The 27,500-nt window shown below is 39.4% G+C and overlaps 3 protein-coding genes and 1 pseudogene across 11 annotated transcripts in view; all 4 read right to left on the bottom strand.

Annotated features, from left to right (window-relative positions):
• LOC137983463 (uncharacterized) overlaps positions 1-71 on the bottom strand; it is a 5,460-nt pseudogene extending 5,389 nt beyond the window's left edge.
• Positions 1-3,425, bottom strand: part of LOC137983427 (uncharacterized) — a 38,004-nt gene extending 34,579 nt beyond the window's left edge. The window contains exon 1 of the mRNA XM_068830623.1: positions 3,335-3,425. The gene's annotated coding sequence lies outside the window, so the exon portion shown is untranslated. The remainder of the gene's footprint in view (positions 1-3,334) is intronic.
• Positions 3,426-5,234: 1,809 nt separating this feature from the next.
• LOC137982656 (uncharacterized) lies at positions 5,235-19,320 on the bottom strand. 4 transcript variants are annotated; one of them, XM_068829786.1, is made up of 7 exons: positions 19,188-19,320; positions 18,581-18,672; positions 15,557-15,691; positions 9,786-9,896; positions 8,404-8,505; positions 7,444-7,503; positions 5,235-6,838 (listed from the first exon to the last, which is right to left on the bottom strand). In XM_068829786.1, exons 1-7 carry the CDS (start codon positions 19,311-19,313, stop codon positions 6,265-6,267), a joined length of 1,200 nt encoding a protein of 399 aa, XP_068685887.1. In that variant the 5' UTR covers positions 19,314-19,320; the 3' UTR covers positions 5,235-6,264. The 4 variants fall into 4 exon arrangements, with proteins under 4 accessions (XP_068685887.1, XP_068685886.1, XP_068685885.1 ...); XM_068829785.1 differs by having other exon boundaries at positions 7,444-7,554; XM_068829784.1 differs by having other exon boundaries at positions 7,444-7,557.
• A 1,227-nt stretch (positions 19,321-20,547) lies between these two features.
• The window catches only part of LOC137984063 (nucleoside-triphosphatase ntp-1-like), a 24,133-nt gene continuing 17,180 nt past the window's right edge, over positions 20,548-27,500 (bottom strand). For 4 of the 6 annotated variants that reach the window (XM_068831274.1, XM_068831276.1, XM_068831272.1 and 1 more), the window contains one exon: positions 20,548-22,471. In XM_068831274.1, the coding sequence (XP_068687375.1) occupies positions 21,227-22,465 (1,239 nt within the window). In that variant the 5' untranslated portion in view covers positions 22,466-22,471 and the 3' untranslated portion in view covers positions 20,548-21,226. Of the gene's footprint in view, positions 22,472-24,761; positions 24,969-27,500 lie in introns of those variants that run through there. The other 2 variants (XM_068831271.1, XM_068831275.1) reach the window with 2 other exon arrangements.

Genomic DNA, 27,500 nt, shown 5'->3' on the forward strand with positions numbered 1-27,500 from the left:
TGTTCAATCTCGGCCAACACGTTGTGAATTAAAACCAGAGTTAGTAAAACTAAACTCCACACTTCCAACATATTTCGCAATGTTATGTTGTCATGGAAATGTTTCGTTTGACAAAAGGACTGGGACTGGAGACCATTTTATTTGCATACTGTGCTGGCGATCCCTTTTGTTGGTTTTTCATAATAAATCAGTGGGTGCAATATGAAAACATTATTGTAGCACTGAAACAGCGAATGATTTTACGAGCGACTTCTTCACTCAAGCTCTGCTGGACTCGTTACTGTGATAAATAAAAATTTATTTTTGTATTCAGGCGATAGCCACGCAGCGAGATCACTATCACACTTATTAACTTGCTCTTTCTATTTAAAGCGTTTACATGACTTGTAACTTCATGCTTTGTCTTTGCCCTTCACCTTTTGTTGCCAGTATTGATCTATTTTTGTCAGTTATTCCTCAAAGATAATTTTATATAACTTTTTAGGGTAGCAGTTCGTAGAACACATTCGTAATCATCTCAATGCTTCGTAAAGAAAATACAATCTGGGGCCTGGGTGGCGGAAGAAATCGCGGCAAGTGTTTGGCTTTTATTCAGTTTATTCTCACACTTGTCTTTAATGAAGATAATGCTGGCTAGAACCAAGTTTGCTTTCTGATGTTACTGGACAAAGAATAATATACGCAATTAAGAGGCAGCATCACATGACACAAGTAAGTTACTACGAGTGGTATTTGAGTGCTCCGATCCAAAATCACTGTAACAGTCACGGTCCTTCTAACGGCTAAATGAACTAACGAATGCTAAATTTTTCTAACGGTTACAAGGTAACCACTAACGCTTTATCCACACTACTAACGGTTTGGTGCAACAGTCTAACGGTTTGGTGAAACCGTCTAACATTGACTAACAGATTACTAATGGCTGTCTGACGATGGCTAACGGCTAACTGACGCTTTCGGCCGTTAAACGTTAAAACGTTAGTGTACGTTTTCCCGTGTGAGGTCACAAATAGTCTGCAAAAAGACTAACTGCAAATTGCTGACCGACATTTTCCTGCATGTCATGCATGTCTTGCAGTTGCACTAAGCAAACGTTTATTGCACACACTAAGGAAGGACTGAAGATGTTGTTTCCGCTTCATAATTCCTCTTCTTTTCAGTCTAATCTGATGCTAGGTCAAAGCATTCTTTGGCTTTACGTTTGCACCAAAAAGTACTGTCAAAGCCAGGAGTTAACAGTAAAAGACAAGCGAAAAGACAGAGGAAGAAAAATAATTACAACATAGTTTTTATATACGACTCTGAATCGAATTCTCATCGAAAGATTAATGACAATTGATCGTAAAAACACGAAAATTTCTGCAGTCTCTGACTTTTATGAATCGAGGGGAAAAGTCATGATGTTCTGTCAAAAGGAAGAAATTGATCACATGCTAGGCAACCATTAAGGTGCAAGGGTCACCTGGTGTCCACTGAATGAAAGAATTTTAATTGTTTGTCAAATTCAGGGTAAAACAATGTACCTTTTAGCCAAGAAACTTCCATCTTTGGTCCTTTAATTTTGTTGTAATATTTAACTAAATAAATACATTTCATCTGTCGAGCCAGGAAGCCTTCTTTGTTGGGTTCTTGAGAAACGTATCTATTTTGACTTCAGGGTGAACTATTTACACAATCGCGAGGTTGAGCGGCCATGTAATTGAAAATCTGAACATCTACAGCTGTATGAGATACAAAAACAGACTTGCGAATTATTGCAAATCACAATGCTAACAAGCACAAAAGCAAAAGAAATGGTACTGTATGAAGTTTTTTACTATCTGAACATTTTTGGGTTAGAGTAAAGCAATATATTGTTGAAAAATCTTTGTGATAAAGGAGCTACATGTATGCAAATGCAAATGATGTAATTTCAATTGCAAAAAAAAAAATTCCTGTCCCCTCGTGTATCACATTTCTACGCATGGATGCAAATTTGTTAAGCTCGAATATTACACAACATGATGAATTTATAAAGGCCACCTTTTCCAGCGAAAAATTTAATGAAATGAACAACATATTTGCTATTAGAGGCAAAAACCTTTCCTATTTCATTGCGTGTGTGAAGACAACAAAACCTAATCGTGTCAAATTGCCATATGCAACAAAATGAATTTCAGGATCAAACCCTTTCCTGAACCTTTCGCTTTGAATAATGAAGCACAAAATAGATGACAAGCTTTCTTTCAAATAATTCTTGGCTGTCACATTTCCAATTATTTTTTTTTACTTGAAGACTGTGCAGAGTTGAGTACAAATAAGACAGCAGAGATCACAGATCCACTTAAGGTGATCGATTCCTTCTCTGTCTTTGAACCCATAAGTTACCAGAGAATTTTCCATTTGGTGTCAGTGTTGTACATAGCACCACACTTAGTAAAATATTTGAAATACAGCTCACTTTGATTACAGCTCGACAGGCGAAAGATTGTTGTCGAAGTCCATTACTTGTCGCTTTTAAGATTCCAGATATTTATTTTCCACCACCTGTCTTGTTTATCCAATTGATGTTCCATTCTTGACCTCCATAACAGTATATTTTGTATAATTTTATATTTTAAGATCCACCAAAACAACATTTGTGTTCCAATGACTTCGACGCCATTGGAGGTTAATTAAATATTCTACTGTGTCTACCAGAAAGAAATCTACGCATGCTCCTACCCCCTGAAAGCCATCAAAATACGCGCAGACTCTATGCACAAAGACACCAGTCAGTAGGGGAGTCACAGGAAAGACTTTTCCCGAAACGGAAAATAAAAAATACGGTCAAATGAAACGCAGATTCCGACTGGGTTTAGCAACCCAGTAATTTTCAGCACAAGGAATCTCAAGTTTCATAATTTGGCACATGGATGAAAGAAAGTCGGCTGAAACGCCTTCAGTTGTTGAAGAAAATACAGCAAATGCTTCGCATCCAATATCATAAAAAGCTAAAGAAAAGATTCTGGGCATATTTCAAATAAACACATCAAGTCAAACATCGTAGATAACTCACTATTATTTCATGAGCAGCGGGCAAAATCATTTTTGTAAACTGAATGCATTGGTTTTAAGGTGTTTCATGCAACAACACTTTAATACATTCTCTACACCCATTCCATTGTTTATACACCTACATATCAATCGTCGCAAATGTATTAAAATATTCATAAATACAACGGGTCGGTCAAAGCAATTAGCGGCTATAAATCGTTTCAGGCGACGTCGGTATTGTAATGAATTATTGTTCACATTGTAAATACAATTCAATATATTTATATATTCAAAAACAATATAAAATGCTTCTAAATACCTTCAAATACGGAACAAAGCTTGTGTAGACCTTTGGTTTTCAACCAAACCGCCACGAACTCGCAATCTTTTCCTCTGAATCTCGTCTCCGCCATGATTTATCAACCCACGTGGAAACGCAACGTGAAATCGAGGCTAGCGATCAAATTCCCCATCCCACATAAGTGGTGATCAAATGCCCCGCCCCCGGGACGACTAAGATGATCAAATCCTCTCCCCCCGGGTAGGAAAAGGGGCGAAATGCCCAAGAGGGGATGTTGAAGCTTCGATTTGACTGGTACATTACCAGTGGTTGAGACAAAATAATGCAAAAGTTCACCATAAATTGATCTTCACGAGTCAATTCGGAGGTCAGAGCTCAAATGCAAGTTTACTGGGAACTTGAGTTTACTTCCCCGACCAACGAAATAGAACTCAAGAGAAAGTAAAGAAGAAAATAAAAGGCACCATTTTTGTTTACATACCTGTTATTGTATTTAGCCACGCCATGTTAAATGCAACCTCATTCCCAGGGACTTACTTCCTTCCCTTACCCAGAAGAAGGGGATCAAGAGAGACCCTGGGAAAGAAGTGGTCTCCAAGGCAACTTTTGGATAAGGTTAATTGTCGAGGGCAATAATGGTTTTAAATTTCATCGTTGCGATCGCCATTACGTCCCTTCATGGGGTGCTGTTCCCTTGAGTTGGGAGGAGCCACAAGAGTCAACAAAAAAAAAAAATCCATGATTTGATTTAATTTACTTTTCAAATGTAACCACCCCTAGGAGCCCATCAAGGGGAGCCTCTATCTCCGCTAATTCCTTGAGTCAACCCTTTCCCGAGTAGATTTATTTTAAGAACGGCTTTTGCCCGCGAAAAGTATCATTTCTGTCGAGACATCGACCGTATCAGAACTTTCGTCCGATGAGTCAACTGCTAATCTCTCCTCGCAGTTCGCCATTACCGATTTCTCAGCCTGATCGTGTGGGTAAAACAATGACTGTCATAGCTCTGTTTTTATTGGCTCTTCGAACTGAGGGCGTGTGAAACTTCCCCTGGGAGGCGTTCTAATAATAGATCTACTCGGGAAAGGGTTGACTCCAAGGCCAAGTATGGGAGATAGAGGCTCCCCTTGATGGGTTCCTGCCGCCCCGCATTGAAATCGGGAAGTGGAAAAGATTCGCTTTCGATGATGATGTAAACGAGTAAAATCGATGTGATGTTGCGAATGACCACGTCCTATAAACCGTCATCCACTGAAAATATTATATACATACTAGTTATGCAACGTTTTCTAGTGGTATACCGTGGTATATCTCACGAGTTGCATGACTATTTTATACCATGCCATACACCTTATTCCAAAATGGCCGCCATTTTAGTATTCTTTTGTTTGATTGCAAATTGGCGCACCTGGCCTCGTTCAAGGTAAAATATTTCTTTTCTATTTTGCGTTTGAAAGCGAGGCCAAAAGGGCCAATTTGCAATCAAACAAAAGAATACTAAAATGGTTTATAGAAAATACAGTGGCCAGCAAGGCACGATGGGAAGGTTGGGTGTGATACCGTTGATTTACACTGATCGATGGGAAGGTTCACATTGACGAATACCGGTATACAAACTGCTTTCCTGCATTCTGATTGGCTGTATTTTCTACGGGGTATAAAAAATGACATACCACCAATAACTTTTGGACATTGGCGGAAAATATCAGGAACGAAGCGGTGGGCAGCGGAACCATCAGGATGAGGCTCTCGGCCTAGTTATCAAGACGAGATCTTTCATACGCAAATAGTTCTCAGTGTGTTTTCATCATACTTTTAGCTAAATGTAACGTACTTAGATCATTGAATTCAAATTTCTGTTTCATTTTTGACTACATTGACTCTCCCCATTTGTATGAAAATGGGTACATGTGATTTTTATTCCTTCATTTTATTGCTAGCAGAAGAGCCAGTTTTAAAAAAAAGAATGTGTATTTTCACAAAAATGTTTTACCGGTATTTTTAATCATTTCCTTTTCTAAAATATATTAAAATAATTTATTGTAGCATTAAAAAATCGTAAAAAATAAATGGATAAATAGATAAATAATTTGATAAAAGTTGAGATAACCTGCTCTCCCTTAAATAGCACTCTTCTGACAATTTTTTGTTCTTATAAGAAGTAATCAAGAACGTACGTATGTGCGTGATGTAAGTAACGCAGGGAACGAAAGTAAGCATCACGAAAAACGCAACGTGACACAAAGAACGCAAGTAAAGTATTAGCAGTACATTGAAAGAAGTACGAGTAATGGAAGTAATGGACGACACGAGTAACACAGCCAAAGTAACAGTTACAACACAACGTGACGTAACAAACGTACGTAAAGCACCATCAACGCAAAATAAGTAACGCAAGTTCCGGTAACAGAAGTGATGCTAGTTTGTCATTGTTATGCTGAGCTGTTTAACTAACTGTAGAATATAAACTAACCACAAAAAAGAAACTTTCGGCATCACATAAACTACCCGCAACCCCTCTTCCGTTCAGTTGGTCAACTGTCCCATTAAGAAAGCAGGCACCAAAAAAAAATTTCAAGCGAGATAGGGGAGCAAGCAGTCTTCTCCAACATTAGCACTTCCTCGCGCAAAGCCCTTTTTTCCGCAACTCGCGCTCGAGAAACCGAGCGCAAGTTGGACGCATTGTAATTCTCGGTGGCGCAAAAACCGCTAATTCAACTGATGCTATTAAAATTTTCAACATTTTCGTTCTTTGGCACAGCCGATGGTGAATTAACCATGCCTTTATAATTTGTTACAAAATTCTTTTACTTGATGATTGCCCTTCTTGTGACGTCAATTGGTTTACTGTGTCTTCTACCTTTGCCTCGATTGACCTTCCTGTGGCACAATAACCATTATGCGGTCTATGGGGGCTTTCGACATAGCTTTGCCGCTCGTCAATGACACTACCCATCTTGAGCCATAATATCTTTCTTGGGATCACAAACTTTGCTTATCACCCGGGTGCTACAATCAAGTAAGACGAGGATCGTTAAATAGAGCTCCACGAAGTACATAAGGGTCACCACCAAATCCGTATTTCGCTGAGTTTGTAAATTCGTGTAGATATTGTACAAGGCCACGAAAACGCTTTGAACATTCATGGCAAGGCCGCAGAGTGCGTAAAATGCCATAACGACGGTGCGCCTGTGATATCCATTAAATGTGATAATGAAAAGAAGGAGATTCAGTACACAGAATGTGTTGTGAACAGTCTGAGATACACAGTGTCCGTCCAAAAGGACTGGCATAGCCGCGGCACAAAGCAATAGCTCCACATAAGCGTTATCGTTCAGCATTAGGCATCGCTCAAGAGTGCAAATGAAGTCTCGTTCCGGCTGTTTCCAAGCGTAGCCGTTCATATTCCAACACACGAGAATAAAGATAACAGTTCTTGTGATGTTCCACAATGTGTAAGAAAATTCTAAGAAAGTCGCGTGACAAGCAGTGCTGTCGTCATACATCGCACACCGCTGAAATCTTGAAAATTTCAGAAATTAAAGTTAATTTAAAGAAGTGGTTACATCGTAACAAATAATTAACAATAACTGCATTTTTATAGCGCCGATTATCATATTCAATGTTATCTTACGAGCAGTTGGTTTCTCCTACACTTCCCGAGAGAGAAACTAACTGCTCGCAGGGTAATTCAATGTTTAATTGCGCAGTAAAAACTCTCAAAATACATCGAAAATGTACTCATAAAATCACAACATATCAATAAAAAATTAAAAATGAAATAGTAAAAAAGTGTTCGAAAATATTTACGCCTTTTGAAATAAATGGAAAATGCTGAAAAAGGAAGGCACAAAAACAACACCCAACTGGAGTCCCCTTGGGCGAGAGGCACGCATCGGGGACGGGGGTGGGGGAATACAGAGTGGATAGAGCAGGCTCATTTCCAGTACGCATTCTTGCAACAGATTTAACTTTTCCATAAATTGACAAACAGGGGATTTTCGAATCCGATAACGACGGTAATATGTATGCAATGCACACTTTCTAACATGTGATATAAATATCAGATAATATAAATTACATTATTAAGTATTATGTAATGAATTATGAATTATCATAATAATTGCCTTATAAGTGATCCAGGATAGAAGTTTCCAGTGAGGAGTACGTTTGGGAGTATCTCTAGGCTGGGAAGACACAAAAATAATGCGAACACTGCAGGGTACAAGCCAAGCCACCTTCTAAAACAAAGGGGATTAAGAGGAAGCAAATAAGTTTTCACTTCATTTAATGCTAACCCAAGGAAACAATAAAAATCCAATAAGTCGGGAGGTGAACACTTCCTAGAGCATGATAAAAAGTTTTCCCCCAGGTATGCTTCCCCCATGGCAACAACAACTACATCCTATTCTTTGTTAGCTGACATTTCGAGTGTTAGCCCTTTGGATTCCCTCTGAGGAAGGGCTAATGCACGAAACGTCAGCTTTTAGAATCTCTGTACGGTGGCCAATTTACATTATGAACTCCGTTGATAAAACCAAATTTTTGTATACTACTTCCCCACCGACGCAGCAACACAGTTTCTTTAGAAACTACCCCCTTCATTCATTTATTAAACAACGGTTCCACAGTTCAACTAAAACTCAAATTTAAGAAAATGTGCACTTGATACCAGATTAACCCATTGAACCCTGAGAGTGACACTCAATAGATTTTACTCTGTCCAACGCCAATAGATTTTATGGGGGGCATCCTAGAGCATTTGAGGTGTGAATGAGTTGAGGTTTTGGGCCAACAAAATGCTAAATTCCTGATAACTGCAAGGTACTAAGCACAAGCCAGGTGAAAGCCAACATGCAGCCACCCCTACCCCTTGAGGCAAAAAAAGGTTGTTTGGGGAATGGTTAAGGCTCAGTGGTGGAAAAGTCAGAAATACAAAGCCAAGTTAGAAAGTACTAAAATTTTACAAAGCACTTTTGTAGTATGGAATTAGTTTAAAATTGTTTACCTGAGAAAGAGAAGGGTTAACATTCAAAAGGTCTGCTCACTTTAACCTTTATTGAGAAGTATGATAAAACCAACTTTACCTCACAAGGAGAGTAACTTTAGATGGAATCAGCCTGTACAGCAAACAGAGACCTCGGAAAAGAAGATTGGTGCCTGTGCGTACAAGCAAATGTGAAAAGGATCTAAAGATTGAATGTGAAAAAGACTATTAGCATAACAACTAAATAAATGAATGAAATGATATATGAAATGAATCATTTAATTTTATTGAACTGCAGATTTGAAATCAAGTGAAGCTATGATCCTTGCAGTTATGAATGCAATTTTTGCAATTGAGGAGAGAGGTCTGAAAAATTTAGGACTTCAATGACCTTGCAATGCCGGTGCGTTACTCTGCTTCGCTCCAATACAATTCATTTCATATATCATTTTGTTCATTGATTCATTCATCACGGGAACATTTGAACCCAGATATGACCAGCTCCCATTGACAGTGGCTTCATAGCTCAGTTGGTTAGAGTGTTGCAATGGCATCGCGAGGTCAGGGGTTCAAACCCTGTTGAAGTCCTGAATTTTTCAGACTTTTCTCTGCAATTGCAGAAATTGCATTTGTAACTGCGAGGATCATAGCTTCACTTGACAACTAAATAAGTTACTTGATACAATTTGGCCACTGCTTAACTTTGTTCCTTGGTTTTTTCTCAGACAGGAACCAATTAAATTATCAGCAGAAAAGGACTAGGAATGAAGTCAGCTATCCATGAGAACCTGAGGCCCATGTAGAGTAGAAGGAGCAGTTTTCCCTTACTTTAAACCCTCAAATCCAAGGGCTCTACCGTGTAGCATGTGATTTTTGTGGATTGGGGATTTTTTGAGGTTTGCAGGAACAAATTTTTGCGGCTCACATTAACTAAAAGTCCGCTGGGAACTAATTTTTGCAGTGTTCTTTTCAAGAAGCAAGACTTTTTTCAAATGTTATTACTTTTTTGGTAAAAACCCCTTAATCATCGAGAACGGCTGGACGAAGAGTGAGATCCTGGAGGCGTTAGAAAATGGTGTCCTTTGGGATGACCCGTTCAAGCATGTTTAATGTGACCTTTTGATTGACTCCTTTGAGTTCTTTTCTTGTGCCTCAGAGACTGGAAAACTATTAACTTAACCTTTTATCGTTTAGTTTTGTTTGTAGAAAGCTCTGGTTGCTTTTTCTCAATGCAAATACCATCATTTTCCAAATCAATGAAAAATCTTCAGATGCAGGGTATCATCTTGTTTTAGTCGTGATTTCAGAATGTTAGGCCACTTTTGCCTTCTTGTCAGGTCATTGTTTCACTCACAAAGGCACATAACAAGTGGCTGAGCATTGTAGAATTGAACCCTACTTCATCCAAGTTCTCTTCTAATTATTGCGGAATATTGCTGCTATGGAAGCCACTTACACGTGGAATCAATTTAGTCAACAAACCTCATGAAAGTAATCAGAGTAAGAAGCCAAGGTGACAACTGTCGAACAACAGCAATGATTGTTCTGGAGATTGCCCAGATCATCTTAGAAACTATGTTTGGGATGGCAAGTCTGAAAGAAGATTTTCAAAATAATCAGAACTCATACAACTACTACAAAAACTTGAGCAAAGTTCTTTTTTCAAAGTATACATTGAATAACTCCAGTTTTATCAAGAGGTCATCTATTTGTGGTGTCACCGGTGACCCACACAACAAACTCACTTGCCCACAACATTTCGCAAAATAGCAAGCTTCCTCGCAGGACAGTTTGGATATAATTTATTTCAATGCGAAAAAGAAAATCTATTTCGAGAGATTATGCTGAAACAAAAAATCCAAGAAATTGCAAAAACAACTGGGTGGTGGCCATGATTGATATAATGTGAATGAAGACCCTGAATGTTGGTATGTTTTCAAGGATTTCAAGCAAACGACCTCCAGCATGAAAGTCCCCTGATACTGAGTTTTCAGTAGTGAAGGCCCTGTCTTGTGTCTTATACTGATTTTGAGCAAGAGCCTATACAACATAGATTTGATTATTTACTAATGTTCTTTAGTATAATTACATAGGTGATTACTGAAAATTCTCTGCCCTGATTGGTTGCACTTGAGGTTATTATTACGTGATAATAACCTAGTAAGCAGTTTTTTCAAAATGGCTGCAAGCCAGATGAAGAAATTAATTATTGTTTTAAATTAAAGAAAAAAACAAATTTTTCAAATGAACATCTGTGTAATTATACTAAAACAATAATAATTATATTCACCTCAGGCGCAGTGAATATCAATGAATAAAGACCAGGCTTAACTCCATCTAGGTTTTTATTCACTTATATTCACCTCACCTTCAGTGAATAATATTATTGTTAACTATTTTGCCCGGCCAAACTATCCTTCTTCAGGTACAATAAGAATTGACATTGCATTCCTTCCATGTACATATAGAGGATATTACATGGCTGTGCAGGGATATGAATTTTATCTGACAAGTGCTGAAAGTATCTCTCATGAGCAAGCGCAGCAAACGAGTGCACAAAAATCTCACGGTAAACAGATTCACAGGTCGATGGTATACACCTTCCTTGAACATTTTCATTTCTGCCTTGTAAAATTGATTTTCTGGTGCCAATTATATGGAGATCCACAGTTCTACGGGATTTGTCAAATTTGATCGACTGGTTGACAGGACATGGAGCTCACAACCATATTTAGAGGACAAATGCCAAATAAGGTTATCGTTACCAGTTTGTCGCATCTAGATACGTTTCGTCCACTTTGTCAAAATGGTGGAAAATGAGGGATATATAGAAACGCAAACTTTATTTTGATGAACTGGTTATAATTCTCTTTGAAGACGTCCATAAATCTCCAGGTTTTTTTACGTTGATCTCCATGTTTTTGGTCTTTTCAGGTTGAGAGGTCTGTACCCTGCGAACAGAGCCTTCCTTAATTCCTTCTTCCAGAGTGAGAGAAGAAGGGGAGAAGGTTAAAGTGCTACTACAACCAATATTTATTCTTCTTTTTCTTTGGATTTCAAACCTATATTAACTCAACACTAAGGGACCCAAGTTTTAAGCCTTGATCTAAATATGACACTTGTTAATTTTAACTGGAATTTTCCTATTTAGCCCATTGACCCCTACGAGTGAGATTTTACTCTGTCTACTGCAGAAGATTTTAGTCCTTAACTTGGAGCGTCCTAGGGCATGTGATGTGTCAATGGACTAATGGTCTGCCATTAAGAACTTTAAAATCTTGAGAGAGTTGGATTGAGGAAAAGACGACATCAAAGACTCACTAGTTTCATAATACAATGCATATAAATGTACAGCTGAATCAATACACAGAACACGAGTTTGGGCTTTCAGACTTTTAAACTCATGTTTTGCATATATGTGCTGCGTTTACACTGAAATTTTGAGCTAGTGAGTAAATGACGTCACTTTTCATGCAGAATAATGATTGACCATGAAATCTTAATCCTTTGCATTTCCTTCTTATTTTATTTTGTTTTTGCCTGCTACTTAGAACCTTAATTGTTCAGGGAGCTAACAAGAAAACCAACTGGTTCATTTAGCTTCCTAGCTTGCACATTAGGAGTTTGAGAAACAACGACGGCTACAGCAACAACAATGCCAAAAAGCAGTAATATTATTGGTTAAAAGAACCAAAAAGATTGTGTTGCATGTGCAGCACGCATTTTTGAACATTTCTATCCCGTACTCGTCAAAACTACTACGTGAAATGACCAAATTTAAGGTTTTCACTACAACATGGACAAACTACAGTGAATCTTACAGTCTCACCCGTTACTTCAAATCCGTCCGTACTAATCCTGTTATAGGACACTTCGCCCAAATATTGTATAATATAAACAAAATGGAACAATCATGAAATACTTAGAATAGATCAAACTTATATTTTGAAGTGACATTTTCGTCGCCGCAGCCATCGTGGTTTCTTAGACTCCCAATTATTACCACTATATATAATTAATTATAAATTGCAAACCTGCTAGACGGTAAAAACAGAAAAAAATGTACAAAGACAAAAGCATAATTAAGATTATTATTATTATTATTATTATTATTATTATTATTATTATTATTATTATTATTATTAAAACTTGCACTCAAAGTAGACAGCCTTTGGATAAAAATTAAAGCTCAAAAATAGTGAGGTCAGGGTTTAATAGGATAATAGGGTTGGAAGAAAAAGAGGAAGTTATTTTTTTTCTTCAATTAAGGAAGCCTAGGCGTCTGTTCGCAAGGGGGACCACTGGGCTTTGTCCTGCCCTTTGAAATTAGTAAAGCTACCCTGGCCTAACGGACTGAGTCTCTGTTACAATTGTCGTTACTCGATAGAAATGTTGTGAGGAGAGGAGAGAAAATGCTCTGCGACTTTAATACGGACTATTTAAAGTGCGGCGGTCCAAATATCCCTGAAGAAACATATTATTAGATTTCAGTTTATTATTTACAGTCGCCACCCTCGATGTTCAAGGCAGAATTAACGCAAAACCAGACATTCTCACCTTAACAAAAAACCAGCATCTGGAAACGCCGCACCCTTCCCGAACAGAGAAATCGCAGCGCGGGACATCGTTGATACGCCTTTTCCCGCCCTGTTGTCACGGCCGACGTCACGGCCGCGTTGCGCTATTAGATCCCCAGAGCCTCTGTTACCCTTGTCCAGCGGAATGGTTAAAGTTTAGATGCGTCATGTATGAGAACACATTTTGTACCAGCAATAGTGGTAGCTGGTACGACGGGGTGTTAACCAATTTGTTTTCTGTTCGGCGGGAATAGAATAACAAAGACTTTTCTTTGAAAATAGCGACAACAAACAAAATAGCGGTTCTACACGAAAATTGCGAAAATTACACGTGAAAATTGCGAAAAGACCTTTTTAAAAGATATGTGCTTGGTTACCTGGTCTTTACATGAAAGTGAGCCTGGAGTTTACCTTGTTATTCACTTCGTTCAAAAGTTCTACAGCGAGTCAAAATACTTTTTCACTCGACCCCGTGAACTTGGTCTATTTTATTCATCTAAACACTTTTCGGACGGCGGGTCTAAAACACAGGTCACATTCCACAGGTCACTCGTTGCAGGTCATTGTTTTACCTTCTTGAAAGTAACCCAAACCCTCAATTTGGCTAACCCTAAGCCTAAAAACCAACCTTGAGCCTAGGGTTAGCCAAATTGAGGGTTTTGGTTACTTTCCAAAACATAAATCAATGACCTGCAACGAGTGACCTGTGGAATGTGACCTGTGTTTTAGACCCGCTGCTTTTCGGAGACAAACGGATCATTCTAGCCACCTTTAGCACCCAGTGTAGATTTCCACCGGCCGCTCTTTGGTCCGAGACAACGTTGCGCAATGGGTATTTTACGAAACAAGGTCTAGCTTCCGTAGCAGGCGCTTTTGTGAATTTTAGACGCTTTTCAATCAATGTTTGCCACAAGACGAAGTTATATAAACTTTCAAACATACATTAAGTGGCGAGGAGACCTCTAAAAAACCCCAAGGCTCCTTCCACCGGGGGTGACTTTCGAATGATCGATCGTTTGATTGTAATGAAATGTAATGTAAAAACCTGGACCGAAGTCAAAAGAAAAAGGGTCCAGGTTTTGGGTGTCTCGAAAACGGAGACCCTAGGACCCCAAGAACTCGAAAACTCGCAAACGAATGAAATACCCCAAAACCCTCAATTTGGCTAACCCTAGGCCTAAAACCCAACTTCAGGTCTAGTTAGGCGAAGGTTAGCCTAATTGAGGGTTTTGGGTTACTTTATTCGTTTCCGAGTTTTCCAGTTTTCGGGGTCTTAGGGTCTTCGTTTTTGAGACACCCCCAGGTTTTCGCACGTCCATTACATTCGAACAATCGCTCGAAAGTCACCCCCTGCGGAAAAAGCGTCGAAAATTCACCAAACCGCCTGCTATGCAGGCTGAACAAGGTTCTATAGCGTGAACAATGTTGCAAGGTCAAAGTATTGTTCATTTTTGCCACGTCTACAGTTTCTGTCAAATCTATACTCAAGTTTGTTTCTCTGTTTGTTTCGTTTCGTTTTGCAAATTATCATAAGCCCTCTGCTAAAAATATTTACTTTTCAACTTGTAATAGACCTTTTTACCGATACGGCGGCCATTTTGATTTCTATTGTTTCGAAAGACATTATGGGATGCTCAGGGGGCAAATTAATATGTATTTGCCCCCTGGGCATTCCATAATAGCTATTCGAAACAATAGAAATCAAAATGGCCGCCGTATCGGTTAAAAGGTCTATTACACCGATCAGATCAAGCCAGTTGATTCAACGTACACCGGCAGGGCTATTAGAGAGATTTAGCATTACGTTTACGTCCAGGTGGTCTGGTGACGTAATTCGGAGGACTGGGGAGAAAAATTTTAACGCCGTATCCCACAACCGCGCGCGGCCTTATCATTTTCGAATTCAACATTGCAGAAGCGAGGTGGTAGACACGTAATGGTCTGTAGAGTTTTGGCGATGGCAATACTGCAGGGAGTTTGGAAAACAACACCTACGGTCGCGCGCGGTTGTGGGATACGGCGTTAAAATGTTTCTTCCCAGTCCTCCAAATTACGTCACCAGATCACCTGGGTAAAACGGCAAATGTCGGCTTGCCGTATCACTTAAAATGGAGGGAAGTTTCTCGGCAACTCGGAATGGACTCCGTTAACCTCGAGTTTCGATGAAACTGGTTTGTCAGTCAACAGAGAGTCATCGCGAGTTCATGAAAAAAATGCAGTAAGGAGTCAGTTATGAACGATCTATAACCATGTAACCCATTTTCATTTATTTGATTTACGGGAAAATGGTTTGGGGGTACTTTTTTCCCTCAAGAACTTGTTATGCATTTAAGCAATAGAGGACTTGCTCCGCGTTTACCTAGCCTCATCAAAACACGAGGGGGAGGTAAGAAATCCGAGACAGTTATGCAAACCCGAGACGCAGTCGAAGGTTCGCATAATTGTCGAGAATTCTCCTAACTCCCCAGAGGAAAATGCTAGTGTTTTTACTTCTTGATTGAAACATATTTTCTTGAGACACGCTTATATATAGTTCCTACCAGCCAATCAAAACGCGCGTCTGACAACACATCACCAACGCAGAGACAGCAAGCGGCAAGCGGCAAAAGCGAAAAATGGCGGGAGAATAGTCTCCCTGCTTAAAAGTGTACCCTTATTTCTTGTAATACTTCTGACCTTATATTGTTGACAATGAAGCCCAAAATGGAATCCAACCATCCATGGATAAAAATTTGCACAATATACCGAGGAAAGCTGATTAGGACTGCATTACGCACAACAGTGGATCCAACGTTGTATACCCTGTCAGCCCTGTGAGATACAGTGTTGATAACACAAAATCTGAAATTGTCTTACTACCAGAAGAATTCCTCTTTCATCACAAGGATCAAGGGGTGAATATTTCCAAAGTACCGAAGTGCATTTCAAGAGAGTAAAACTGTAAGAATTTAATTATCAGAAGATAACATGGTAACCAACTAATGATGCCAACTAGTACGCTTATCCACAAGTAGCCGATAATTTTCCAAAAAGTTCCCGATAAAAGTGTCTAAAAGTTGCTAAAAAGTTTCTATTTTATTTCCAAAGTTGCCGAAAAGTTGCTTTTTTATATACTTGTTTGCACTTTAAGTTGCCTTTGTTGCGGTTTAGATCATTTTGTCCTCGCGTACAGCGCTTTTTACCGGCAGATTTTTTTTTCTCTGGCTATTTTAGCTTTTCCAGGGGTAGCGAGATTTGCCCCCAGCCTTTTAGCTTCCGCAATTGGATTAATCACACCTGCATCTGCACATTCTTCCCAACTGGAATCTCAATCACTGACAGTCGATGTTGTCCGCCATTCAGACGAACGTGCCATGTGATACCGCTGATCTCATGGAAACTTGAGGCATGCAACACCAAGCTGGCCACTATTGGCCAGTCCTGGGGTCCACACACTCAGTTGAATTTAGCAGGCTTTTCTTTCGAAAGCTAATAAATGTCGCGAAAAAGGTAAAAGAAAAATTAAATGTGAAAATAAACAAAGGTTGCCAGGAATTTCAAAAGTTGCCGAAAAGTTGCCGAGCAGCTTGTGGCTAAGCCTACCAACTAGATTACTAGAATCGGACCGGACCGGATCGACAAAACTCGGACCGGATCAATAACAAAATTCCCGCCAAAAGTGGACACATGAAATCCCTTGGTCACGAGTTAAGGAGGCTCCAAAGGGTTTTTAGGTGCGCGAGCGCGTAACCTAAACATTCTATAACTAAGAAACACGCGTCAAAAGAAAAAAAGTTTCGGGGAAAGTTATCTAGTAAAATTTTCTGTAAACTATAAAACCCCTTTTTTCGATGTGTCGCAGATTCTACGAGATAACTTCTTGTCATACTCTCTAAGAAGTTAAAGAATTTAGGGATATTTCCAACAAACAAATAAAAACAGTAGGTCACCGACTTAGTGTTTCAGATAATTTAAAAAAACTGAAATTTAGAGGGCCTTTTTGTGGACCAGGCGCGTTGCCATGGTAACCAACATGACGTCATAAGTGCCCTTAAAGTGTTACCCAACAATAGAGTTGCAAAGATATTTATAGTTTGCCTACGCTATGAAATATCCTTCTTTTGGTATCTTTCATCGTTTCCCAAACACTATAGACCGAATTTATAAATGGCGGCCAAAAAATTATTCTTCTGCTTATGTGCTAATTAGCCTCACTAGCCTCGTTTGCATGGACAAAATACAAAAGAATTGTTGCTTGAGAGCGAGGCTATTGAGTCTCATTAGCACATAAACAAAAGAATACATTTTTGGCCGCCATTTATGCATTCGGTCAATAGCAACGAAAAACCCTTTCGAGCCTCCTTAAGGTTAATTCCCACCTTCGCCGAGTGTCCTTCGGAACAGCACAGTGTTATTCACAAGCCATCAATCAACGAAAGTGTGTCAGGCTTTTTGGATATTCTGATTGGTTGTCTAGATATCAGCATCTAAGGTTGGAGTAGCTAAAATTATGCGACACTTGTTGTGTAAATGAACGCCACGGGAAAATTATTTTAAATATCGGAATATCCCGACACGCTTTTGTTGATTGATGCCTTGTGAATAACACTGTGCAGTCATTTTGCTCGTGCTGCGGCATCCAATACCCGATAAATTCAATAGAAGAAGCCGCGGTGGTTTCACGTCTTACCGGCTCCGATCCTGACACTTCTGACACTTACTAGAAGGAAAACTCGCTTGAACTATATTTTTATCGTAAACTACATTTATTAAGCTCTCTTCTGATGTATAGTTTGTTAGGATTTTATTGAAACTAGCGCTCGTACGAACTTTTTCCAGAAGGACATCCGGGAAGATGGGAAGTAACCTTAACTTGTGACCAAGGGATTTCATGTGTCTACTTTTGGCGGGAATTTTGTTTCTGATCCGGTCCGAGTTTTATCTATCCGATCCGATCTGGTCCGTCCGGGCCATTTCAGGTTTTGCCAACGGCCTCGTGCAAGTAACACGGTCCACAATGTTCTCTTCTAGAACATTTTTGTGTTTTCGTACTTCTGAATGGCTTCGACAAGACCTTCTACGGATTTCTACCCAAAGAGACTAATGTTTTCTTTCAGTTTTACAAGTGTGGGAAAATTCCCTTGCTAAAATGGCTGCTGTTTATTAGTCGAAATCTAACCGCAGTCCTTTTATTGTTTTTGTGATTTATATATATATATATATTTCTTTAAGAAAAAAAAAAGCTCTGAAACTAGTTTTAGATTTGAATTTCCCTACAAAAAGAGGGAGTTGGTCATGGGGTTTCCGGTGTGGTACTTCTTCAAATTACTTACGGACTTCCTGTCGGACTGCTATTGTTATGCAAGCGATAAAAAAAACACGTTTAAGTCCCTTACCGGAGTCTCTCTGGGAGCTCACCCGCTGACCCAAAAGCCCGAGGACTCTGGGTACAAGGATTAACCCTCTAGGGTAATCCGCATTTAGCTCGTAAAATCTGGATCTTCGAATTTCCAATCGATCTGAAAACAGATTTTCTGAAAACGGATTTCACTCATTGAAATCTTTCCGGACATAGATTTCCAATTTGTGGAGTCCACGACGAAATCCATTTTTTAGATTTTGTGTTCGATTGGAAATTCCGGATTCTCCCAAGAAGTCATGTAAGTCACGCAACGACAAGCTTTACCATCTTTATCAACAAGACGTGAATTATTGACTCACCTTAACGCCAAAAACACCTCCAATAGCTTGCGATCAACAACTTCAATGAAATATAAGGCTTGAGGAAGAGGGATGAGGAAGGATATGAACACCTGAGATTGAAAACCAGACGGACAAATCGTTGGCTAACACACCCCACCCCACACTGGATACCCGATCCCGCACCAGGCATACCTTAGTGGCTTGCGAGCAGGTTAACTTCGGGGATGACAATTGGACACATTTTTACCAACTTACAGAGGCATTGTTTGTCTAGAACTTCCTACATGTTTGACTGAGAACAACATTTCCAGCTTTTTGTTATGTTCACTTGCAGCTTTCACCTTTATCCCCCGTCCCATGGCACTTGTACAAAACGTCAACAAAACAGTCGAATGGAAGGCTAACAGACGTAACTAGTTGGAAATCAGTCGTATCGTACTTAATTCATATTTAGACAGATAACAACAAGTTCGTTGTTGGATTCAGAAAAAAGGGAAAATCCGACCGAAAGCTGAACCACTTTTCTTAAAATCCCCCAGGTCAAAGTCTGATTCGTCTCGCCGGCAACGAATAGAACTTTAAAATTTACAGTGGCATAACTGACAAGAAAGATCAGAGTACTTACCGTTAGAAAGGAAGTATTGGTATTTGGTTTTCCTAAAAGCATCCACGATAGACTTAAAATGACGAGAAACAACACAAAACGGCACAGAAGAACCACGAGGAAAGCTGTGAGTTTCTTCCACGCCATATTGCGGTATGAAAGTGTGGCGTGACAGTCATGAGATGCCAGAAAAATACACTATGTAACAGAACTTTGTCCTCTTTCAAGAGGTATTTAGCTCTGTTCAATTCTAGCAAAGTTCAGCACTTTTGGACACCTATATGCTAATATTTTTCACGCCGTGCCCGTAGTCCCATGAGAACAGCCGCTAACAATGAGAAGAATTAACGATGATCACACAATGTAACTGCTATGTACAATGGATGACTGGGCATAAAACTATGGCCGCGTTTTCGCGAGCGGTTTTTCAGGTCGCTTAAAATTTTACGACTGACAACCGAAATTTCCGTGAAAACAGTTCCTTTCCCAACTTGCTTAAAGTTAAGCGACTTTGCAATTTTCAGCAGAATTCTCATTACATTGAAACCTCCAAACCAGGTAGCTTAAGCGAGTTGGCAATTTCAAATACAACAGGACAGCTAATTTTACTATTGCATTGGCTGCCCTCTCCTCATTAAATCCAACCCGTGAAAACACGTATCATTTTTACTCCGCAAACAAATCACTTTCAGGAATGTTAAGCGAGGCAACGGCTGTCGTGAAAACACGGCGATGATCTCTCGACATTTTTATATGCAAAGAAATAGACTCGTTGCCTTGCTATCATGCTCTTGGAATCGGGAGCAGGCACGCAAACGGTAACATCCTTCTGTTCTAAAGGAGTCGTTCACACCCACTTGTTTGCTGCGGAAATAGCGGGGCAGAGGGAAAAGGAGGGTTCTTTCTTTATCGAGTGAGTTTTTCACAGACCTCCCACCCGCGCGTTATTTTGTTCTCCAGCTTTTTCTTTTCACGGGGGCTTAAAATTGCCTCGAAAATACTTTGTGCGTCGCCCGAGTTTGCTGATTTCTTCTTTACTTGAGAATTTTACTCCACAGCAAAAATAGAGATCAGATGGGACCTTTTGTTACGGCGTTTTTTAGCTGCTTACGTTGACCTCTAAAGAAGAGATGGTCCATTGTGTATTCTTCGTTCACTATGAATACAGCTATTTAACCCGCGAGCAGGCTTTCTTTTCTTTCGCGAGGGCGCGAAAAAGGAACCTTTTTTTCTTTCGCGCGAAAGCGAAAACGTAAAGAAAAGCGCATCACGCAGGTTAGGCATTGTTGATTGTTGAGAGTGGAGTGAGCAGACAGACTTTAGATAGAAAGGTCTTTGAAGTTATAAACTATTCACAATTCTAAAATCAAACAATGCAATGCCCCATTATGCCATTTCGTTTATTTCTTCAGTGTAGTTACAGATAATTACCTAACCCACAATCCTTTAGCACATTTACATTGTAAAGGAAAAGCAATCTACTGATTTGCTTTACAAAATAAGACATCCCAAGAAGAAACGCTATGAGTTCACACTTAAGCCTAAGCATTTGCTAAAGCGACTTTGTTATGACCTTGAAAAAGTGTTCACAATTTGTTTCACGGACCAATGTTCGGCAAGATTAAAACAAAGCTTCTCCTTATTCCCGCCAAGGAAACTCCTAATATGGCCAGTAAACAGTTTGATTACCCAATCACGTTACTCTATTTCAAACGACGTCAAAGTGAAATGCCAATCGCTTTCCAGAAAGGACGTTGTTCGCATCCGTGTTCGCTAAGCCAATGAAAATTCTCGCTCGTTTGTTTTTGTTCGATAAGCGAATTGAATGTTTTACATTTTTGTTTACGTTATGTTTCAAGGTCATACGAAAGTCGCTTTATCTATTTCTAACGATAAGATAACTTACAAAGTTTGCGCGATTAATTGGAGCTTTTTGTATAGGTATCTCCTTAGCTTATATCAATTACAACGTCGTTCCCTACTTTTCAACCACTAATTGTGCTTTATACTCCCTTGTTCCTTCTCTTTCATTAATTCCGCCCGTGCTCCTAAGGAGGCGCTCACAAATACTCCCCGTTGTATAACATGGCGCCAAGGGTCCAACCAAGACTAAATCCTCCCATTTTCTTACCAACTTCGATCGTCTTATCTGGGGGCAAGTCATATCCCTGAGACAGAAGCTCATAAACGTAGTTACCCCGAAAACAATCGACTTTTGCATATGGATTACTGCTAACATCCTGGTAACGATTAGCACAAAACTGTCGAGAGTTCTCTTCGAACATGACCGGTGACAAAGGCTTTACACATGAATAACACAGCAACCCGATGTCTAAGGCGGTGTAAAACATCCCGGAAATCCCCACAAAATCCCCCTGCAAACGAGGCTGGTCGTAGAACGGACAACCGGGGTTTTTGCAGAAAAAAGTTTCCTTAATTATAGATCGGCAAAGGGGGACTGAAGGCTTTCCTTCAATTTTCACAATATGACCATTTATGGTGGTCTCCTCTTCGTAACCCTGAAGATGACAAGGACTTTCAATAACATTTGCGGCTCCATTCTCTAGGAAAATTTCATGGACGTATCTTTTAATGGCCTCATTCAATCCATAGCCAAGATAGCTTCTGGAAAAAAGGTGATACACATAGTTTCCTAACTTAACTGCAAGGGTATCTTTAGTTGGGGTATTGAAAGCGTTTTGATGGGAAGCCCCGCCCATATCCAAAATTCCGCTTGTGTTGTGAGATCCCCCTGGGAGAAGATTACCCTGGAGAAAATTCACAGAAATCCAAGCGTATATTCCTTCAAACGTACCCGAAATAATCTTTGCATTTTTTGAATAAAACGCGAATGGACATTTGCTTTTATCACTTAAGAGTTTCTCAACTTCACGGAGAATAGCGCCAGACTGGTCCGGGGGCAAAAGCCGCATCCCTGCTGTGGCGAAGAAGAAGACGTCAGCCGACTTTTGTGCACCCCGAGGAATGACATTTTTCGCTGCAGTTAACAGTGGGGCCAGATATAATTCAACTCCGTCTGGATTTTCAGCTAGGCTAGCTATTCCAGGTTCGACTCTGCTGGGGGAGGGGTCAAGTGCTTCGACATCTGTCACGTCTAAGGGAGGGGAGGCCATTTTTAACTTGTAGATTTCCATTTTGGTCTTTGAGGAGCCTGCATCGAACACAATGGCGTATTTGTCTGCAGCTGAGTCCTTGGGCACGGATCGTCCGAAACATATCAGTAGTTGTGTTGAGCTGGTAATGAGCAGTAGGAGCAATGTGCTTTTACTCATTGTCATCGTGACCTGAGAGGGAAGTAACCCATTCACACGTTATTATTCTTGCAAAATAATAAAAAAGTGATTTATCTGCTGAGATTTTGCAGTCTGAACAGTCCTTGAATGAGAGTAAGTACTCATATAGATATTTATGAGTCCTCAAAAGACGCTTACAGGCTTTTTATAGCAAAACTCGATGACAAATTTTTTGTTAGCTTCCGGCCGCCATATTTGTGCCCCTCAGCGGGACGCAAACGTGGCGTCTCCATACAAAGCCTTATAAATTTGAGTAAAACATTTCTTCGAATATCTCCCGCACGAAAAATCGCCCAGATCTGAGCAAAATGGGAGCAAAATGTTTCAATCATAAGAATTCTACCGTTCTCATTCTTTGAAGAGCAATATGGCGGAAGCTTTCGATGTGCACTTCACTAACATTGCGAAAATGCTAACTAGAGATATTTCGGTTGGAGAAGTTGACGCTGAATCATTCTTGTCGCCCTCTGATAAAGTGATAATCTCTAAAAACTCCGAGTGTCGACATTGTTCTCGACCTGTTGGAAAAATCGATAAAAAGAAAGCCAATGGCCTTGACAAGATCCCTCGTAAGTTGTTGAAGATGGCAGCTAGTATTGTTGCACCCTCGCTAACCGACATATTTACAAAATCAATCCTCACGGGAATCTATCCAACTGAATGAAACTGCCTAGGGTGACACCGATCTTTTGAAAGAGGCTTAAAACCAGACTTGTAAATAATTATCGCCCTATCTCCGTTACCCCAATAGTACAAAAAGTGCTTGAAAAACTTGTCTATGATCAACTTTATCACTACCTAAATGATAATAAACTGCTATTAAGTTGCCAGTCAGGTTTCCCTTCTTTACATAGTACCCTTACAGCTTTGCTTGAGGCGACAAATAGCTTGTCTGTTACACTTATGTCCAGGTTTGCACGCAGCTGTAAAAATTGCAATTTTTCGCAAACATCGTGAACGGCTGAAAAGACAAGTCCCCTTGCGAAAAATCGCAAAAATCGTAAAACATGAAAAAAAAAAAAAAAAGAAGACGAGGCCCCAACTGGGACTCGCGATTTTTGTGATTTTGTGCGAAATTTACGGATTTACCGTATAAAATCACCAAAGCACAATTTGCGAAGATCGCTGACATGTGGCATTTAACTGTACAATGCATATCCAATGCATGTACTTCTGTACAGAACTCCTTCAAAAGCAACAAGCTACAAACTATGCATACATTAGTTCATGGTGTAAAATTTTCATTGAAGAAGCTCCAAGTACTACGCACTTTTCACAGTGAATCAAAAATTGGGAAATTTGTTCCACTGGAGATAACAATGAGTCACAACAGAAGTGTAAAGAGATACAGTAAGCTTTTAAAAACTCCCACAAGAATCCACATTTTCGTGGTGTTGGTGTATCGAGTCTGATAGAGCTGTCAAGGATGAGATTGCACCGAGCTCCGTTGTTAATTACGACTACGAGACTTATCGGGTTTGAGATATGCATAACCGGGATATGTAAAAATCAACTACGCTAGTTCTATATTCCAACAGCCAGCCCCAACAGCCTACAAAAGTACCGCGTAAAATAGACAATACCACAGACGTGCATTCTCCTTGTTTAACTTTTTGACTTTTCAGGGGAAATACAGATTAACAAACATGATTATAATTCACTGAAAAAAGTCTTCATAACAGATGCAATTTAATACTAAGCACTTTGTAATATTTACTCAAACGTGACACCTGACAATGACTGTCGATTCACTTTTGTTACAGAATGAAGTTCTCGCCCTCGCAGTGTTTGCATGAAAGCACAATGATACATAGCGCACATTTGGGCAAGAAGTAGCATTATTGTCCGCGTTAATAGACATTCTGCAATTTTAAGTAACACATTGGTCACAAGAATGAAATGTCATACCAGATTACAAGGATTTCATTTGAAGTGAAAACGGGAATGGACTTTTCCTTTCTACGAGATCGTGTGAAGAATATAGCACTCGTTTAGTTATTTAGCTTGAGAGCCTGTTTCAGTGATTAGGCCAAAGCACTCTTAAAATTTTAGCTTTCATTTTACGGTTCGGTTAACTACGCTTTTTTTACGAGATCTTGTGAAGAATATAGATCGGATCTCGGCTTAGGACCTTCATTTGCGGAATTCACTCGGTTGGAATCGTTTTGGGATTTTCCTCTGAATACACGAATGATTACCACATCGATGGCAAACAATAACTCTTCAGTATCACTTCATATGGAAGATCCCAGCATAAACCCCCGGTGTAATATTAACTTACCCTTTTCCTTTCATCTCTCTCATGTTCTCTTATTTTTGGATTGGAAAACTCACTTGCGTTATTTCTTTTTCGCACTCCTCGTATCATCCATCTTCCAACGACCCACTTTCAAAAATGGCGACCTCCTTTACACTGTTTTGTATTTATGCAGAAACCCATAAGGGTTGAAACGTGTAACGGCCCCTTGTGTGCTGGCAAACAAGCTTCTGAATATTCCAATTTGCTAAGTACCATATTTGGAACAACAAGAGCGAGGGGTTTCCAAATATAGTACTTAGCACTGAAACGTTCAACCAATCAGTTCGCACTGAATATTCGGAAGCTCTGAACGCGCGTTACACGTTTCAACCCTTATGAGTTTCTGATTTATGTTAATTAGACCTACTGCCCTCATTTTGAAACAAATATTCTTTTAAAATTTGTTCGTCGTAGCGAGGCTAGAAAGGCTTATTAACATTAAAACCAGACAACATTTTATTTGAACACCATTGTGAAACAGGTCTCCTGTCCGTCTTTCCTTCTAATGAATGAATGTTCATTGCCATCATGGCAGCATATACTAAATTCAAGGGCACCAACGAGAAAATTAAGCCAGAAGCCTTTGAGAGACATATCCAGGCTCCTTGTAATGTATCAAGACGGTCCAGAGAGATGTTTGAATTTGATCTGTTCGGATATCTTAGCTGAAAATGGAAGTGTCCGAAAATTTTAGGGAATGAAATCTTCATTTCAGAAATTGATAGCCAAACGTTACCTTCCAGAGAAACATTTGCTCATCCGAAACTGCTTGGCAAAAATTGCAAAAATATCCCTTCCGAAAACGTAAAGGACTACTTTTCCCTGGTTGCCGAATCTTTTAGGTGATGTTTTAGTAAAGAAATCTATAGCTGTTTGCAACATAAAACAGAAATTCTTAGAACAGTTTGGCTCTCCCGAAAACATATTTCACCGAATATTATCGTTGGGTACCCCTGTAAATTCCAGATGGTGTCATCAAACATAGAACACTAATGTAGAATTAGCAGATTACATTCAATAGACCTAAATCAGCAATAAATTAGTTGCTAAAGATAATGCATCGTGAAAAACTTATTGAAGCGTTCGGATCGAGCCGCCACATCCCTGGGATTGTTTAACCCTGAGGGTAAGCCATACCCATAGGCCAAACCACTTTGGCCTAATTGTGATAATCGCAGGATAGTTATTCCAGATTATAAAATTTGTCTCGCTCGCGTTTTCACAATTCCTTTGGGATTCCTGCATTGGCGTGATAACTTACAGAAATTTGAGTAATTTATGCCAAATTCACTAACTTTTAAAGGGCGCATGTGCAATGAGTCTTTGTAGAATCGTGACAAAGTGGAGCGCACATCAACAAAGTCAAACTATTTTTCGAACGGTTTGTGAACACGTCTAGATTGTCCCATAGCAAACTATTACGCGTCCGGATTTCTTAATATCAATGATCAGTTAAGAAAATGTTGGGAACTATTAGACTACGATTGGGATCTCCTTCCAGAAAACCATTTTAATGGTTTTTAATTTATACGGTCTGTTTTGAATCATAACGACAAGAATATTATACCGAAAAATCCGTTTGTCCATCAAAAAACCTAAGATTACAACTGTAAACTAAAGAACACCTTTACCTCCACAACATTTCAAAATGGAAGATGTTTCTGTATTCTTTGCTGATTAAGTGTGCACTGATCAATATCCTATCCCACTTCACATTCCTAACTTTTCAGACATACACAATAACATCTCTTAACCGAAGCATTCGTCAAAAATTGCTGATGTTCGTCTCAAGCATCTTGTAAAACGAGGAGAGCTCTTTAAAAAGTCTTATTAAACAACGTTGTGTTCTGCAGCAGGAAAGCAACATACCTTAATCAGTCAGAATTGTAGCCTATAATTGTCAGACATTGTAGGCACCTTATGGCATTGGCACTGAATGAAAATGAATGACATTTTTGTAAATAATACAGTGTACAGGGTAACTTTAATCCGGCTTTGAACGACTGGACCTTGGTTACGATTTTTGTAGAGGTTCCCAATTTTTGCATTACTGCAAAACTCGCTAGTCTTGTCAGAAACATTGTAGTTACTATGCCTTAAACAGTTAAGATTTCTGCAATTTACGCAAAATTCGCAATTTCTGCAAAAATCGCGACTCCTGTTGAAGCTTGTCGAGGACTAGTGCTCTCTAGCTTTTCCGTTTTCTGCGATTTTTCGCAACATTTGCAATTGCGTGCAAACTTGGACATATCTCCTCTGTTAACATCGACAATGGCATCCGGAGTGGCGTCCTTTTCATTGACCTTAAACAAACATTCGACACTATCACGCGATCATGAAATTATTAACGCAAGATAATGTTCGCTGACGATACCAATATAACCCTAACTGCAAAAACGTTAAAAGATCTTAAAGGGGCTAGGTCACGCTATTTTAGGTAGTTTTGTTTAATTTTGTTAATTATGAGCTTTAAACGTCAAATTGGCAGAGCAAGAGTTTTTCATTTGCAAAATCACGGCCACATAACAACTGAAAATGAATTTCCAGGTGTTTAAATGACATTTTGATATAGACTGATATAAATTTGAAAAAAGGTGGGCCGATGTTTTTCAAATTTACCCAAATTCAATCCATTTCAATCCTCTCCAGTTTTGTCCATCCCTTCCCTGTGTTTTGTTAGAGTTCTTCTATAGTTTTGAACAGTTCTTTTGATATTTTAGT

This window comes from Montipora foliosa, chromosome 13 (assembly GCF_036669935.1).
Source record: "Montipora foliosa isolate CH-2021 chromosome 13, ASM3666993v2, whole genome shotgun sequence".
In the NCBI taxonomy this organism is placed as follows: domain Eukaryota; kingdom Metazoa; phylum Cnidaria; class Anthozoa; order Scleractinia; family Acroporidae; genus Montipora; species Montipora foliosa.